Genomic DNA, 17,305 nt, shown 5'->3' with positions numbered 1-17,305 from the left:
AAGTCATAAAGCTAGCATTGCGAAAATGCTTAGCACAGGTGATTGGTGAGTGGATTAAGCTGCTGCATCTACCTCAAAATGCGCAATACATGCATTGAGGAAGGATCGCTCAGGGGCAAAGCATTTGTCTTGGAAGCAAAACAACGTGGCACAACACAGGTTCGAATCCTGATCCTGCTCTTAGAATCCACTCACTTGTATTAAGTTAAGCGTGTTATAAATGAACAATAAAATAAATAAATAAAATTGATGTGCCAAAGCACATAGTGTTAATTCATATTACTCTTGGAACCGTGAGACTTACACTAATATGTTTTTCAAGACTGTGGTTCATGTGGAAAAGACATCTAAGAACTTTAGAAATGATACTTGTGAAGCAAATTACATAGCATTGGCACTGTGGGTTATCGAGTCCTCTTAAATCTTCTTAATGAATATGGTATCAAGTAGGAAGCCATGGATCGGCTCCAATGTTTTCTGGCCAGCAGATTGCATACTGTTCAACTGGGTGGATTTGTCTGTCAACTAATAAACTGAAACTCTGGGGTACCTTAAGGATTCCCTTTGTATCCAATGCACTTTAACCTGTATGTTTGCCCTCTGGCACATCTCTTTCGGTAAATCATTTAGCAATTATGCAGATGATACCCAAATGATGGTTATTCTCTTAAGAACAGAGCTAACCATTCTGAGAGACTCAAGAATTGTCTTCTCTCAATTAAAGGATGTATTGGTGACAATGTTCTAAAATTTAATTCAGAAAAAGCGGAAGTACTAGTTATCAATGGAGCCACGGATCCATGGAGTTTATTATTCAAGCTTTCATCATTTGGTATCTTCCTAAGCCCAGCACTGCAAATGGGAAACTTAAGCATCCTTATTGATGAAGAACTACCTATGAAACGGAAAGGGACTCCCTATGGTTAAGTCAGGTTGTTTTCATCTAAAGGACCTAAAACAACTGGTTCTACTAATTTCCTTTAAACTTAAGATCTTAGCACTAAAGACATGAGTCCTCGCGCTTTGTTTTTTAGCAATAGAGTCTATGTCAGGCTGCCAGATAGACTGCTTTCACGGTTACACGGTCCGCAAAATTCAGCCACAAGAAGGGTGTCCACAATCAGAAAACATGACCATATAGCAACAAAGCGGCCTTTATGCACTGGCTGTTGTCAAGGAAGGAATTAGGCTCGAGGTCGTGACCATGTTAGGCATGAAATTAATTCAAATGTTCTAACTCCTTGCTTCGTACAGTATCAACCTAAAAGGCAGCTCTCCTGTTATGGCCAATCTGCTGGGGGTGCAACGAATTCCACAATCAAGAGCAGGCGGAAGATCCTTTTCTTACCAAGTAGGAACTGGTTGGAACGGCCTGCCTGCGGCAGTCACACAGCCGAATGATCTGCTTTGTTTTAGGAAAAAAGCTTAAAATCTGGCTATGTTATGGCAAAGGTTGTCATACCGTGCAATGTTGGCACCTATATGGCTTCTTGGGACTCTATGTACAGAGTTCAAAATCTGCCTCCCCCTTGTTTTAACTTGTTTTTCGATGCAGCACCATAATGCTCTTTAGTGATAACGTGTGCTTTAGAAAACTCAAAACCTAAACATTGAACTACAATCATTAACACAAATATAATTTAAAGAATGGAAACTAATAAAAGGCGGATGTATTAACACATTGCTGTGAATTACGAACAGTGCTTGACAGAGCAACACTCAACAAAGCGGCGTCGGTCGCCCCTGCAGCCACGACCTTGATGGCGGGTAAGCTGATGTGTTTGAGAAACCATTGGCACCTGGAGGCTCTCATAACTGCGCATGTTCTCGCGTACAGGTCCACTACCCCAGCCCTGACCCATAATATCGTCTGCGCTGAGGCCATCGTGAAATTCGTGGAGCACAAGGGGGTGGAAGAGAACCTCAAGGGCAGGCGAGTGTCCTTCTGAGGCATGATCACATGGAGCATGCACACCGCAGGCTGACATTAAGGGAATAGAGGGGTGCCATTGGCCAATTACACAGGCAGCAGCTGTGAAAACCATTGAATGGGCTGTTTTTTTTGGCCCTTGTATGCTTAAGCTTGGGTGAGAGCCAGTGCTTTGGCACCACTGCTAGCAAGCCTCTATTACCCACATCCATCTCCCTCACCGACACTGCACGGGCCGCGGGAGTAGAATGGAGGGGTGAATGCAAGAAGAGATGTCAATGATAACTGTTGATGGCATAGTATGGGAGTTGAGTTCGAAAGGTCATTCCGTTGCAAGGTGCAATTGAGGGTGTCATGTCTGTGAGGTTGGGAGCTAGTACAAGCTCTTCCTTCATGCACTTGATTGCCTGACACCCGGGCCTGCGCTGAGCTCTGCCTGCCCCGCCGCTGCGCATCAATCCTTTGCACGGAGGCTGTCATCATGAAGGTTACTCCCCTTCAGGAGTATCCAGTGCCTGTCTGACCCCACAAATAAGTAGCTACCCCAGAAAATACAAAAGTGGACATTGGTGATCCCCCAAAGGTGCTGCCCTCCCATGCCATAGTACAACTCATTCAGTACCTTCATCAGACTGCGATGTTCACTAGTCTGCGTGACTTGTGCACTCCCTCCCTTTCACAGCCTTCCTCCGTGTATCACTTATATCACCTCGCTTATTTGCTGTGTGCGGCCTGATCATGTTCTAGTCTTCAATAAGCACTCTCCAGAGCAAGACAATTAAAATAAAAATTAAAAGAACAGACTAAGACTGGGGAACTGTGAGAATTATGCAAATTATTAGAAGTCCATTTAGTCAGCCGACTAAAGGTTGCTCACCGTGATTTCTACTTCCCCATGTCTCTTTCTGCAACTTCTAATATGCACAGCAATTTCCTTCACAATCCACTTTATCTGATAACCTTTTTTCAAGCTCTAACACTGAGCAAGAAAAAGAGCCCCTTGATCGTAGCCTATCCTGCCTAACTCAGGCTTTGTCACGTCCCTTTGCTTTTGCTCCTGAGCTGTCCTGGCATTACCCCCCTTTACTTCACCTAAAAAACGTCTTGTACATTTACTTTTGCTACATTCACTTCATCAGACGTTTACTTCTTCATGCATTTATTTCTTCGTATCTTTAGGTCCTCTGCATCTTCACATTGTCAAGGTGGCAACAGATATGGTTAGGTTAGCTGTAACATTAGGGTTGGGTTCAAGGGGCTTGGGGAAGAATATGGATTTGAAAACAAGGGGGAGTTACATGGGGGTTTCCCCTTTCGTAATATCAAAGTGAATGTTAGAAGAAGAGAAAGACAGAAGAAGTCACGGTATGAAGAGGTACATGTGACAAAGGAAATGTATAGCAAAGTGAATGCAGAAGAAATAAAGACATACATCTGTCCTGTCTGTAACGGCTCCAAACGCCCAAAATTACTCACTATATTTCAAAAGAATTTCCAAATTGTATGTCCATGTTTCTCCACTTGAAAAAGTATTATAGAGAAAATAAGTGTATAACTCTTGACTTAGGCTGATTTGTCTTGACCTAAGCAGTATTAAATTGAGGAATAATGCCAACTACTATTACAGTGCTTAGAAGAGGGGGAATTCGACTTGACGCACTGTACACAAAACTGATATCGTTTGGGATATTTACTAGCTGAAGCAATTAAAAAAACTGAAAAAAACAGTAAGTAAAAAAATAAATCAGTAAGGGGTTTAATTCAGGCACACTGGAATGAAGACAGTTATATTTGTTTCACGTTATGTATTTTGTATCTTTTTACGGCACGTTGCCAAATAAAGCTATTGAATTGAGGATTGAAAGACACTTATTTGGGGAAAAGCAGCACATCATCTATCAGCTGAATTCCTTAGTGTGTAGTAATGCAAGGCAATACACATGGGATGTCAGTTCAGCGATGAAACGGAAGATGTAATGGAGGGTGTCCTGCTATGCACACATGGGATAGTCATTATGATGTCCTAGAGAAGCTAACGCGTGATGAAGATATGCCTGCGCATAATGGATACAGTCCTGAAAGATCAAGAAGATTTCTTGGAGTTGCAACGAGTCCCCAGTGCTGTGCAAAAACCCAAAAGCAAAGTTCATTTACTGCGTGTTCTTAAACAAATTAGATGTTGCCTTTCCTGATGTGCCTGATTTTTCTTTTTTAATGTATGTTAAAAGGATTATTAAATGAAACCAACAAAAATAATTGTTCTGGATAAAAATATTGTGGCCTGTCCAAGTGAATTCCAGAAAAAGAAAATGGTTACAGAGATCTGAAAAAGAAGACGACTTTTCCAGTCTAACTAGATACAATAGACCTGTGCCCAAAAATGGTGTTAGGGTCCCGAGCAGCAGTTCATTGGCATCCTAACAATGGAGACCGAATTAGTCATTCAATGTTATGTTTTCTTATGTTATACTTTATCCATGCTGTGTGTATCACCACCGTAGTGGTCTTAGGGCACCTGCTTTTGTCTGAAATGTGGCGCATTGTGACCGCGCTAGGGCGACGCCAGTCTGTGGTAAGAAGGAGTAGGGTTGTGGGCAGTTGATAGGAAAGAGGGATTGGCCAGTACAAAGAACAAATGGAAGGGGCAAAGCAATTGGAAAGACTGGGACAGGGTATGATTGTGGGAGTAGGCATGCATGTTTCTAACTGCAGTTAGTTGTCTGTTTTCTGAAAGGAAAGGCCTCAGGAATGTGCAGTTCGGTTAAGAATAGAGAGTATTCTGATGGCAAACGCTAGACCAGGCGAAGCACGCTGCTAGATGTAGTTGATTGGTTGATGGGGATGCGTGATGGACTTGAGAGGTGCTGAAACGGGCCCTGGTCGCAATGTCCTAAAACATCTGTTCATAAGAAAAATATATGTTTTAACGAGGCCTGACTGGAAACATATGATGTCCAACTATAAACCTAGAGGTTGGTTGGGCTCTTTGAATAAAGAAGCATAATGCTTCTCACATTTAACAAGCATTTAACAATGGAGAACACCTAGTGACACCCCCATTTTTTAATTGCTGTCATTGCGTTCAGAATCACCCAACTCAGATCTAGACAAATCCTCCGCCTGTGACCCCCCTACACCTGTGACCAAGGGGATGCTCTTCAGAATCTATTTCCACCAATTGGAAATGTGTGGGCAAAACAGAAACATGTTTGTCCATCCTGCCTTTAGGCCATTGCATCACTAGAACTTTGGGGTATACTTTAAGCCTAGAGCTAGAGTGAACACCTTCATGGATACGTCTTCAGAACACCCCAGGAAACATCTTCATAGATACACCCTCAGTACACCCACATATCTGAAGCTGCATGATCATCAGTATTCAATCAATGCTTACCTACTGGCCTCTAGCCAGCAGCGCTTCCCATTCTTGCAAAGGTTTAGTCACAGGAAGGTCTATTTTCCAGGCGTTGATGGTCCTCACCATGAGCCGACACATTGTGCACAGACACAAAAGGTTCCATGCAGCGGAGGCTTCCATTACCACACCCCAGTGCCCGAAGCAGACCACCATCCTTGCTTAGAGAGAATTATTTGAATCGTCCACATATTCCTAACAAATACATGGATGCTTGTTCCTTGAAATTGAGCAGTAACACATTTCTGTAAATGATCGATCAAAAGACTTTGTCAAGTGGTTTAAGGCAAGCATGGACCACCTTTAAGCCCCTCCCCGTTGACTCTGCGTTCACCAATGAAACAACCTAATGTCAACCATAATGCAAAGACTGTGCCAAATGTATGCAAATAAGCAACTGAACAAGTTGTTTTGCTGACAGATTTTGAAACCTTCTCACCATTTCAATATTCTCAAGCATTGCAGAACTCAATAAAGCTTTGGGCAGTGCCTGGAGCAAATCCTGTTACAAAAATGCTGTGTTTTTTTCCATGTTTCGACTTTTAAGAAAGAATGGTCCTCATTCCAAGTTGGCCGGTAGACAGTAAAACTGCTGGTAATATCATATTTTGGTACTTTTACCAGACTGGCCAACTACAACTTTGCTACAGGGGGTTAATGATTTACCTCCAGCTAAGAGCTAGAGATAAATCTGACCCCTACTGCCCAAAAACTACCTTCATTACCGGCACCGCCGGTAATAGCAGCAAAATCCCCCTCATGGACTCCTTTGGGATTCCATGGGATGGGGATTAGCCGCCCTTACCGGACCTTGTAATCTGCCGGTTATTCGGGCAGACCAAGTGCCATTAGTAGCAATTCTGTTTATGTATTTATTTTTTGCTTGTTAGGCGCGTATACTTGCCGCGGGAATACCAGCAAACTTGGAATGAGGCCCAATGTGCCAACACAATGCTGTGTACAGGACAATAGCTATATGGCAGATTCTGCTATCCAGGCTACTAAGCCTTTCCTTGCTTGCTGCTAACATAAGTCCTATGAGTGTGGGAATGGGCTTCTGACCCTTCTGCATAGAAATCACTAATTGAGTCTATCCAATTTATCGCCTACTTTGCCAGACAAGCTAAGGGGAAATTCAGGAAAAAACCTAACAAATCTTAGAGAACATTGCCCATTGTATTATCTTGATGTTACCCAGAAGGAATGCATGTAACTTTTGCCAAATCACAATATTGCCAGGACTTTAGGAATAACTCTAGAGACATTTGCTGACATCAGGTTCTATGCTGTGTTAAAAACAAAGGCAAGTATTTCAAGCATAAAGACTGGACTGTGTGACTTGCCCTTGGCCTCAAGTCATGGGATTGTATCTCTCCAGCCCTAAAATCTCTTCATTGGCTCCCAGTGGCTGCAATGATTAAATTCAAGACCCTTGCGTTGTCCACAAGGCTTGCTGGGGCCCAGGCCCAAAATGCCTTCAACTTTCCCTCCGTAAATAACTTCCTTCTCGAGCTCTTCGCTCTTCCACCTCCAACTCACTCAGGGTCAGTTGTTTCTCAAAGAAACAAGCTGGGGTAGATCTCTGTCTTCAGCTGGGGCTTCCCTCTGGAACAGCCTCCCTGCCACCCTGAAATTGAGGAGAACCATCTCCGGTTACGGAAGCACCTCAAGACCTTCCTCTTTGCTTCTGCCTTCTCTCCTCCACTCCCCTGCTGACCTGTTCTGCTTTGGCATAGTGCACTTGCTTACCCTCTGAGTTCGGGCCCGGGTACTTTCTCTCCCTTCCATGCACCCGCACTGCCTCCTGGCAACCCTTGCACTTGGGTATGTATCTGTAACCCTACAGTCCCCTCCTTTTCCTTTTTTCCTTACTTCTCAGACACCCCCTGTCTGTGCTTTACACCTAGCACTTGCCACTTGCTGGCTGCACCACCCTTTGTTGTTTTATTCATCTGTTCAGCACTTTCCATTTCTCCCCTGCCCCCTGCACTTTCCCCCTTCCCTCTCCCCTGTACTTGTGCGTTTTCAATGTCACTGGGCCTAGTAAGATCATTGTTTTTGTTCTCACTTGTTCCCCTCCCTTGCCTCGTCGCGCTCTAAAACACTTGTGTATGAGCGCGATACATATGAGCGCGGTACAAATAAAATATCAATGTCATTAGTCATACTGCTTGAAATCGCTAACTGAAAACCTATTTTTGTTGACACATGTTGTCAGAGGCATTGCTTTTGTCTTGCTCTTGTTTAACCCTAGGCCTGCAATTTACCTAAAGGTATGGTCAGCCCGAGCAACACTGCTACTGGCTAAATCAGCTGAAGTAGACATGCATGTTCTTTGAGGACATCACCTTTGACACATCCATTGACTTCGATAAGAGAAACAGAATAATGTGCTTGATTTGTGATAGCAAAATGTTCTTCAGCCATGTTAAAATGTAAGGCTAGCCTAGCCTAGCTTCGCAGCTATGCAGTGTAAATGGGGATGTGGGATTATGCCATTGACCTATATCTCAGCCTTGAAGCCCATGCAAGGAACTGCCGAAGAAAAAGCAAAATCTGCTGTCCTCATTTTTTTTCTCCTTGTAGTTAATACCATGGTAGTAGAGTGAATGCACACTCGTCAGATTTACCCACACTTCCTGACTCTCCTTACTCTCTTTCTCTATCTCGCTCCCTCTCACTTCCTCTCTCTCGTCTCAGTTTCCATGTCGCCCATTCATGATAACAACTTCATCTCCATGGGTTATGAGCTGCTAGTTTATCCAACCTAATGGCCCAGACCTTAGTTACGATCTTGGTATCACTGTTTAGCGGGGAACCGAGTGGGCATTGAACCCACAGCCTACTTGGGGTAAAGCCCTGCAAATCCCCTAGTTGTACGTGTGTATGTGTGGCAGTTCCAGGCATGACTTAAAACAGCAGCTTGTGGGAAAGACCTGAAAAATAATCATAATGTATGAAACCATCAGCAGGAGCATAATGGTATCAGTGACTTCAAGAGGGGTAATACCTCTATTTTGCTCAATGAGCTGAGTCATAATCAGCTTTCACCAGGAACGCTCTAAAACTGCACATCAGCAAAGGTATGGGCGCATATAAACTGCCGTACAAAGCAGCAATGCTTCATTAATCCTCGACTATGTGGACAGCCATTTTGGATTTTTTGCATACCTGGAGGATATCGCAGATGCAGGGCGCACATCTTGGAGCAAGGCTATACTGAGCAGCACAAGTGTGCTACCCAGTCCAGGCCCCACGCTTACAGTCCTAAACAACCTTTTTAATATTTGTGTTCTTCGTCAAGGTGTAGGCGGGCAGTTTTGGACAGCATACCCAACCATCCTCGTATTTGTGAAGCAAAGCATATTGTGTGTGATGGTCAAATTATAGTTCCTTGTATTTCCCAAGTTCCCTTTCCCTTCATACTATTTGTTGAGGCAGATGTTCTGTCCTGGGAATTCGCAGCTATAGGGTTTTCTATTTGATGGCAAAATCGGCAGATTCTATCCTTGCCTTTTCAATTTTGAAGCCGTATGCAATATTATGATATCCGTATAAAAGCCCTCCATCGTTCTCAGCTCACATTCATGTCCTCTAAGCATCACACATTGAGGTTTATTAATAAGGTTAGCTCCTTTCTTAACTTCTCTTTGAAATATAAGCATGGTCAGGTAGGGGTCCCTTGCCATTGGTGATCGAGAAGAACTTTGACGCCTTTGACAAATAAATAAAATTCCTGGGGTCTGACTATGGTATGGGGGGGGGCACAAATGTATAATCTAGAACCATTAAGATGAGCAGCCACCAAATATCTCAAAGGTTGAAATCGTTCGTAAATGTAATCAATTTGCCGCCATCAATATAAGTAATAGTAGGAGCATTCGTATCTCCATTAGTTAATGCTTATGATCTATATTGAAGTGTTCCCCAAGGCACGATGCACCCTACTTCAGAATGTCAGCACTCATTGGTCATTTCTGCGTGTACTCTGATTAGGCAGCTACATATTCAACAATGCATGGACTGTATGTTGTACTAATACTTTTGTGACCTTCCAAATCTTGTCATTGAGAATCATTTTACAATGGTATATGTTCATGGCTCAGAATGCTCATCCCCCTAGATTTGGAAGAGAACCCACACTTGAATTAAAGCCAACGCGGCCCTCCGAAATCTTTCAGCCTTCATCCAGTCAGCCGGGTCACTTACGAAAAGCAATGCATGGCGTCTGGTTTTAAAAAACATTTCTCCCTTTACCCTTTCAAGGAACAAGTTTAGCTAGAAAAGTATGTAATGAATTACTCTAGCTTCATTAAGCCAACTGGTATGATGAATACAACCAGCCAAAGTGAAAAAAAGAACTCAAAATGACAACAAATCTACATTAAAAACTCTTGAGATATCAACAAATGGAAAATCAGAGGTCTACATATTTACTCTTTTACCTGCTGGCCTAGCCAGAAACACTGCAGTGTGGGTGATACAATCTATTAATATGATACCACCGGGTAGAAAGTGTAAAACAATCTCTACATACTCCAAAATGGAGAAATCCTGACAAACACTGCATGCATTATAGTGGAATGCTCAGAAGAAACGTAGTGTCTATTCTTACGGATATTGAAGATGCATTCACTCCTTTCTATTGGTGTGCGGCCACTCACACTAGCTTGCAACACAATTGTTTTAAAGTGTGGAAATGCATTGGAGAAAACAGTGTATTGTTGGTTATTGTTGAGTCCGTTTCTGTGTCTTCCTCGTGAATTAGTGACAAGGTGTGTGTGTGCTTGTGTGTGTGTAGTGTGTTTTCCAATAAATGCAAACACATCTGCATACATTCAGACATATATATTTAAATATGTAAAACCATTGTCCAAATAGATTATTAAAAAAACATCACTTCGTCCAGGCATAATTTGATGAGTTGCATGTGTGTGTCAGAAATAAAGTCACCTGATGGGGCATTCCAGGTGCAGAACGTATAAGCATTTGCAGTGATGTCACATTAGAAGGCAACAAATATAGGCTACCAGGCCTACTAATCTCTGGTAAGGTTTCTCACTGGTAAGAAATGAAAATGTATTCCAACGTCAAATTACTTCAAACAAATAAGATGCCAGAACTTCATGGCAAGCCGGAAAACAAGACTGCATGGTTATAGCTGCCTCCTTACACTCCACGGCTTAAACCAGCATACAAATACAAATTAAACAGAGAGGAACCAGACACTAAATTTCAAATGACACCGTTAATGTACCAACCACATTTCAAAACATTCGTACTCTTTAGACAATGAACAAATTCAATGAGTCAAGACTTCTTCAGTCAGTAAACATTTGATGTTGATTTACGGCCATTTTAATAAACACAGAAAACATACTCTTATGCCCATCAATCCCGGATCCAATTGTGCCTCTTCTGAACTCGGTAGCTTGGTTCCTGAGGTCCTAGATTTCCAGTAGCTGCACCTCTTCCATAGAACCAAGATCGATTTCTATCAGGCGGTTACATTCTATCAAGAGGAACAGGTTCTGATGCCTTCTTCGAAGTGTTGAACGGATATATTTCCAGATAACATCCATCAATGCCTGCTTTTTTGCCTAACTACGATCAGCTACGTCATCACCTTTTGTAACACAAAAGGATTAGCAAAGAATAATTATCCCAAGAATCATTCATTTCATCCCTTCTTCAGATGCTAAAAGTAAATAACCTTACCTGTGAGAGGTCTGGCTCCCACCTGGAATCTGAAGGTTGTTCTGGGTCGGTTCCTGCGGTTTCCCGGCTTCAGGTCTACGGATAAAAGAAATATGACATACCTTAGATGAATAGTGCCGTTACATTTTGGCAAAACCTTTGCTATCATAATTAACGGAAGTCATTCTCTGTCCGTTAATGAATAATGTGCACTTGTATTAAAGAAAATGTACTATTTAGAAATGCTTCTTTCTGAATCCCTCGTCGCACTTTATAAAGGATACTCATAGGGCCCCAAGATTACATTAACGGGCCCCCCAGATGCTACAGGGAACCAGCATAACTGTTTAGGGCATTTCGATCTGGAGGTAAATGTGAAGCGATGGTGAGGTATGGGCGGTAGTGAGATTATCAATGTTTCGCGAAAGGACACGCTCACCACTGTGAGTCGACGTCACGACCTTCTGGTGCACTTAATCTAATCAGGGCAGTTGCAGTGAAATATGCAAGCTTGGCACTCATACAAGGAAGTTCTTCAGCCAAGTTCTAAAGTTCTGCCGCTAATTGAGAGGTAGATGTATAAAACAACATTTCAAGTAGTGGACCTTGAAATACACACCAACCATGCATGTGAATGGGGGTTTGCCCTCAAATCAAGTGGGTGCAGGAGATCAAGGTAGATGCGTGTGTCAGTGGGCCTATGGCACCCACATATGCAGGTAGGGAGCAGCTGTGCAGTGCATGGGCTAATAGCCCAGCCTTCTCTATACTCTCCGGCTAACTATGGGAATCAGGGGAGATGCACATAGCGCTCGCTAGTCGCACAATGTGATGATTTTTCTGTGCATTTGATTGTGATGTGTCTATATCACAATAAAATGCACAGGAAAAAAAGATCGCATTCTGCAACTACCGAGGGCTTGGTGAATATGGGTCTGGGTTCTCTGCAGGTAGTGGCCAGGGAACCTTCAACAAAGGAGAGGCAGGACTTTGATGGGTCATACAGGACATTGGTGGAAAAAACTATGAATAAAACATATTCATGAATTTTCTGATAAAGCACTACTCTTTATAATTAACAATGTTTTACATTTAAGTGCATCATTCTAAGTACAGTGCACATCTTTAAGTAAGGTGCAGATCTAGTCTGAGGGAAGGCACAGTTCAGAATAATTGCTCTAATTAAGAGAGGTGTCCAACCTAAGAATAATCAAATTAAAATTTCAAATATGTTCTGTTCATTTTAGGGCGCCATGTGTACCACGTGACTTAGAGTTTCGTCATCACAATGATCATTTCATCTGTTTTTCAAATCTAATGGAACACACTGAAAAGTCAGGATACTCTAAGTAAAGGAGATTGGAACTCTTCCACCTCTAACTTTAAATAAAATGTCCAGAATCTGCCCACTGGTTTGGGCTTTTGATCAGATCAGTATTTACAGGAATCAGTAACGAAGTTTATAGACTTAAAATAAGTGAGGCTTTCATGAGAGGGATTTTGGAAAGAGAAATAGAGGCGGGGGGAGAGAATTTGAGAGAGGGGAAGATAGAGAGGGGTGGGGTGAGAGGGAGAGAGACATAACGGGAAGAAGAGAGGAGACAGATGGGAGAAGGGAAAAGGGGGAAATGGAAAGACACTGTGAGAGGCAGTGGCATATTGAACACGAGGAAGAGGGAGTGGTGGGGAGAGGCCAATAGAGTTGAATAATTGGAGAGACATAGAGTGAGTAGAAGAGAGAGAGCAAGACATTGCTAGCACAAGAGGGTGAGAAATGAGAGAGATATATAGAGGGAGAGAGAGGATGAGGATAGACAAGGAGAGAGAGGGCGAGAGGGAGAGACATGATGAAAGGGTGGAAGAGGCCAACACATGCAGAGAGGGTGAGTGTGGCAGAGAAAATGAGTGCCATGGATAAATAGATAGATATCGATAGAAAGATACACATATTCAGTGAAAAAACTTTAGTTGAAGTGACATTAAGCTGATGGTTTAAAGTAACAAACCCTTGAAATTTGGCAGTTGTTGGAAGCTACGCCACCTAAGCCTATTTTGAGCAGCCCATGAGCACAATGATGTGATCATAGATGACATTGCTGATGACATCACCATTGACATCACTTATCACATCATCAATGACATCACTATAAACTAAAGCACACTGATGACAGCCATGGCCTGTTGACACATTGCCACGGATATGGCTTTCAGTCATGTCTCAGGCCCTGCCAAGCCACCCAAAGTAGAGACTGGTCCTTGCCAGTGGCCATGCACGGGGAGACTCTATCCCCTTAGCAAGTGTGTGGTCCACTGGCCGTGGCTTGTGGCCATAACTACTGGTCACACAGCTGATGCCACAGGCCACCCAAATAAGCCATTTGGACAGACCTTTGGCCAGGCCTAGTGGCCACTTTACCCTTATAACAGATCTGTGGGTATATTCCATTTCATTTAACATGCACCACACATACACCTATACAATATGGAATAGAAAAGCATGCTTTACACTGACAGGTAGTTGCCGTGACGTACCTTGTTATGGTGTCTCTAATGTCATCATGTGTGCTAGTTTCCAGTGATATCCTAGGTGATGTAATTACTAATATCATAAGTGATGACATCTGTTATGTCCTCAGTGGGCTCATGGGCTGCACAATGGCGTGCTTAGAGTTAAGGTGGCTTAGCTTCCGACACTTTCCAAAATTCCAGAGTTTTGTTGTGTTAAACCATAGACTTAATGTCAAGTCAGCTACAGTTTTTACTGAATTTTAAGAGGTTTGTTATGCTGAACTATTTCAACCAAACAATCTCTAGGTTATGTTGTGCAAAGTCACACACCATCAGTAGTATTACGTTATTTCACATCATATCATCACAGATATCATATTCAATATCATCAGTATGTTTCTAAGATACATACCATGGGATCTATCCCCTTTTCGACCCCCATTTCATGGCCTCTGACCATGGTCGCTTTGTAATAATGAGGAACTGGTGTACGTTATAGCATACATTTAGAAAAGGGAATTTTGGTAACCCTCTCTTTCCTATCTTGAGATTTTATCATGTAAATCTACTGTGACAATTTAATGGGAGAATTTGCCACAAATCTTCATGAGAATTTAAAATGGCCTGTGTACAAGATGGTCTTGTTCCTTTGATGCACTTTAAATTGTAAATCATATTCTCACATGGACATGAAAATTCTCGCAAAGAGGTGAATATACAATGAAAAAGAAATGCTATTCCTAGCTCAGCAAAAACTCTGAAGCTTCCCAATTTCAAACTTCCCTTTCACCCCCTCCTTATTTTCATTTTCAGAACATTGTAATGTTTCATTCTTGTGAGAATATCACAAGAGCACCTCATATTCGTGAAAAGAATTGCAACGTTTCTTTCTAAAAAAAAAGCCTCACTTGCTGAAATGCAATTGATGCTTGCAATGCCGAAAGACAAAACTGTTGGTGCCAGGTGCAGCCGTTCTCTGAAAAGTATTTAAAAGTAAACTACTCGACTGATTTTCACCAAGGCACCAAAGGGCACATCTGCATTTCTTTGTGACGTTCTTGATTCAATTTTTAAGTAAATCCATCCAGCAGATTTTGCTATGTGCCAAATGTCTGGGGCCTGGGCCAGGAAATATCTTTGGAACATTTCATACAGATGCCTCGTATGAGTTCAAAGTTGCCAGAAACAGAATCTTCACAAAGTCAGTAGAAATAGAAAGAGAGTGAAGAGACAGACGGATAAGAGGAAAGAGAGAGTGACTGGGGACTTTACACTTTAGCTTGCAAACTGGGGGACGCGAATCTTCAAATCTGATAATGCAAACTGCTGTTGGTTGAAAAGCCAGGACTGGAGGAAGGTGTCACACATGACAAGGGGGTGTCTGACAGAGGCTTTGCTAGGAGGGGGGGGGCTAGGGGGGCTGTAGCCCTTGGTCTTTTGGTTGTAGCCCTGGTTAGAAGCTCAGGGGCTACAACCAAAAGGCTATAGCTAGCCCCGAGTCCCGCCAGTCCCGACATTAGCGTAGCCCCTGATCTTTTCTAGACCTAACAACACCCCTGGCATTTCATATCCATGCAGACATCGCTATGCTAAATGCCAATCAACAAGATGTTTTTTCTACAAACCTACAGTCTGAAACTGACAGCAATTGCCCCACATCGGTCAGATACTTCCCCCGGGCCTACTATTGGTAGTTCAGGACGAGGGATGTGCTCATTCCACTCGCAAGCAAGCTACAAGCAAGCTACACTGCTACATAGCTCAGTGGACTGGTGTGCCTGCTACAGACTTCAGTGTATAACCTTAAAGACATAGCCTCCAGGTCTGTTAGTATAGCACGGGGTTAAAGCCTCCACTGGAGAGATCGGTTGGCAGTCACTAGGTTTCAATCCCAGAAATATAGCTCAAGATTAGGTGACTCGGCAGGGATCTGCCTGTAAACTTGAGGTCCCATGTGTGAACTCTAAGACTGCCCAGACCGCCTTTTATCATTGCAGGGTTGAAAGAACAATTGAGTTTGGTAGTAATTAAACTTCTAAGGTCCAAAATACACTTGTGCATGGGTTTTGTGCTTTACAAATGTCTACAATTTAAATGAAAATACACTGACATAAAAAAACATAATCAACATTGTTTTCCTTATCCACGTTGACATGTTACAACATAGTGCACAGTGTTCATGCTGTGCTTCATTCTTCCTCGAGTATCGTACACATTCTGATCCTCACCTATTCTTTTGAAAATGTCTTTCATTTTTATTTTATTTTAAATTTGAATTTATTAAGATTTTCAAAGTCATGGAAAAAGGCATTACAGTACAGTGTTCAAAAACAAATATAATTAGTCACATACAAGTGAAACATTCTTGCCTCCCCAATAGAAAACGTACTCATTATTCAAAACAGGTTTTCTCCATCCAACCTCCACCCTCCCCGGAAACATTTTTCCTCGTTGATTTATTAGCATATATATCCAAAGATAAAAAAGTAGAGACTCATTTGGTGCACAGCATAGTATATATGGTAGTTACACTAACATGGTTGTAGGTCATTTGGTCGAAAACCAAATGATCGAATGCCATTTGATCGAGAGTCAAGTGGTCGAAAAAATGGTCGATTTTTTTTTTGTTGATTTTTTTTTTATGGGGGGGTTCAACCCAACCCCCCTTTTTCTATATATATAAATAAATAAATTCAACCATTTTTTTTCAACCATTTGACTTTCGATCAAATGGTCATTCGTTCTTTTATTTTCAACCATTTGACCGGACACCCACTAACATAGGTTGTCCGGGTGTGAGTTCCTCTGGGCCATGCTGTATGTCTTTTCTAATAGGGCAAATCAGAGTGTTCTCCTCAGGGGGAAGGGTACAACCTTTCGTTTTCATTCCGTGCTTTACTGGTTAGTTCCTGGCAAATACTTACAGACAAAGTCTCCCCAGAGTATGTCACATTGGGCAAATTTGCATGCAGGGTTGAGGTAGTTTTCTCCATGACACATATAATCAATGCTACATTAATCCATTCACCCTTGCATGGTGTGTGTTCGGACTTCCATTTAATGACAAGAGTGGCACGGACTGCTAATAAGATGTGGGCTGCCAGGCCCTTGATTCTCTTTCTTTCGCCTTCACATTGCTCAAATCCATAGAGAATCAAAAAGGGATCTTCAGACCTCGGTACTCCCTCGAGGTCTTTGATCCACCCTAAGACTTCATTCCAGTAGACCTTGATTCTTGGGCAGACCCACCACATGTGCCAATAGTCAGCTATTCCCCCACGTCACGCCAACAGAGTGGGCCTAGTGATTGAAACATTCTGGAGAGCCTGAGGGGGTCATATTGCCACCTGTGTAGCAATTTAATCACATGAAGTTTATATTGGCCAGGGGCAGCCCTGCACATCCCACCCCACATGATCGGGTCAATCTCTTCACCAAGATCCTTCCTCCATCTATTCTTCAGGGGCAATGTGAAGCCCCTCCCCGCTTCGATCAATTCCCTGTACATGGCGGATATCAAACCTTTCATTTCTATTCTGGAGTTCAAGAGCTTCTCAAAGGGGGCAAGTTCTCTACCTACTTTATCCTTCCATTCTACTCTTGAAAGAACTCCCTTAATCTGCAGGAAGTGAAAATCAGGGAGAGGGCCCTGCCCGAGGTTCTCACACAGTTCCAAAATTGTAATGAAGGACCCATTCTTCCAGAGCTGACCCGCCCGTCTTTCATTTTTTAACAGCATGAACAGTTAGAAATAT

The 17,305-nt window shown here is 42.6% G+C and overlaps 1 protein-coding gene across 1 annotated transcript in view; it reads right to left on the bottom strand.

Annotated features, from left to right (window-relative positions):
* Nucleotides 1-10,967: 10,967 nt before the first annotated feature.
* The window catches only part of LOC138528019 (heparan-sulfate 6-O-sulfotransferase 3-B-like), a 955,956-nt gene continuing 949,618 nt past the window's right edge, over nt 10,968-17,305 (bottom strand). The window contains exons 2-3 of the mRNA XM_069639451.1: nt 11,064-11,138; nt 10,968-10,971 (exon numbers count right to left, since the gene is read on the bottom strand). Coding sequence (XP_069495552.1) covers nt 10,968-10,971; nt 11,064-11,138 — 79 coding nt within the window. The remainder of the gene's footprint in view (nt 10,972-11,063; nt 11,139-17,305) is intronic.

Source organism: Ambystoma mexicanum, chromosome 7q (genome assembly GCF_040938575.1).
Source record: "Ambystoma mexicanum isolate Mex_15411 chromosome 7q, UKY_AmexF1_1, whole genome shotgun sequence".
Taxonomy (NCBI): domain Eukaryota; kingdom Metazoa; phylum Chordata; class Amphibia; order Caudata; family Ambystomatidae; genus Ambystoma; species Ambystoma mexicanum.
The sequence above is the reverse complement of the archived record's forward strand: the minus strand, read 5'-3'. Positions and strand labels throughout refer to the sequence as shown.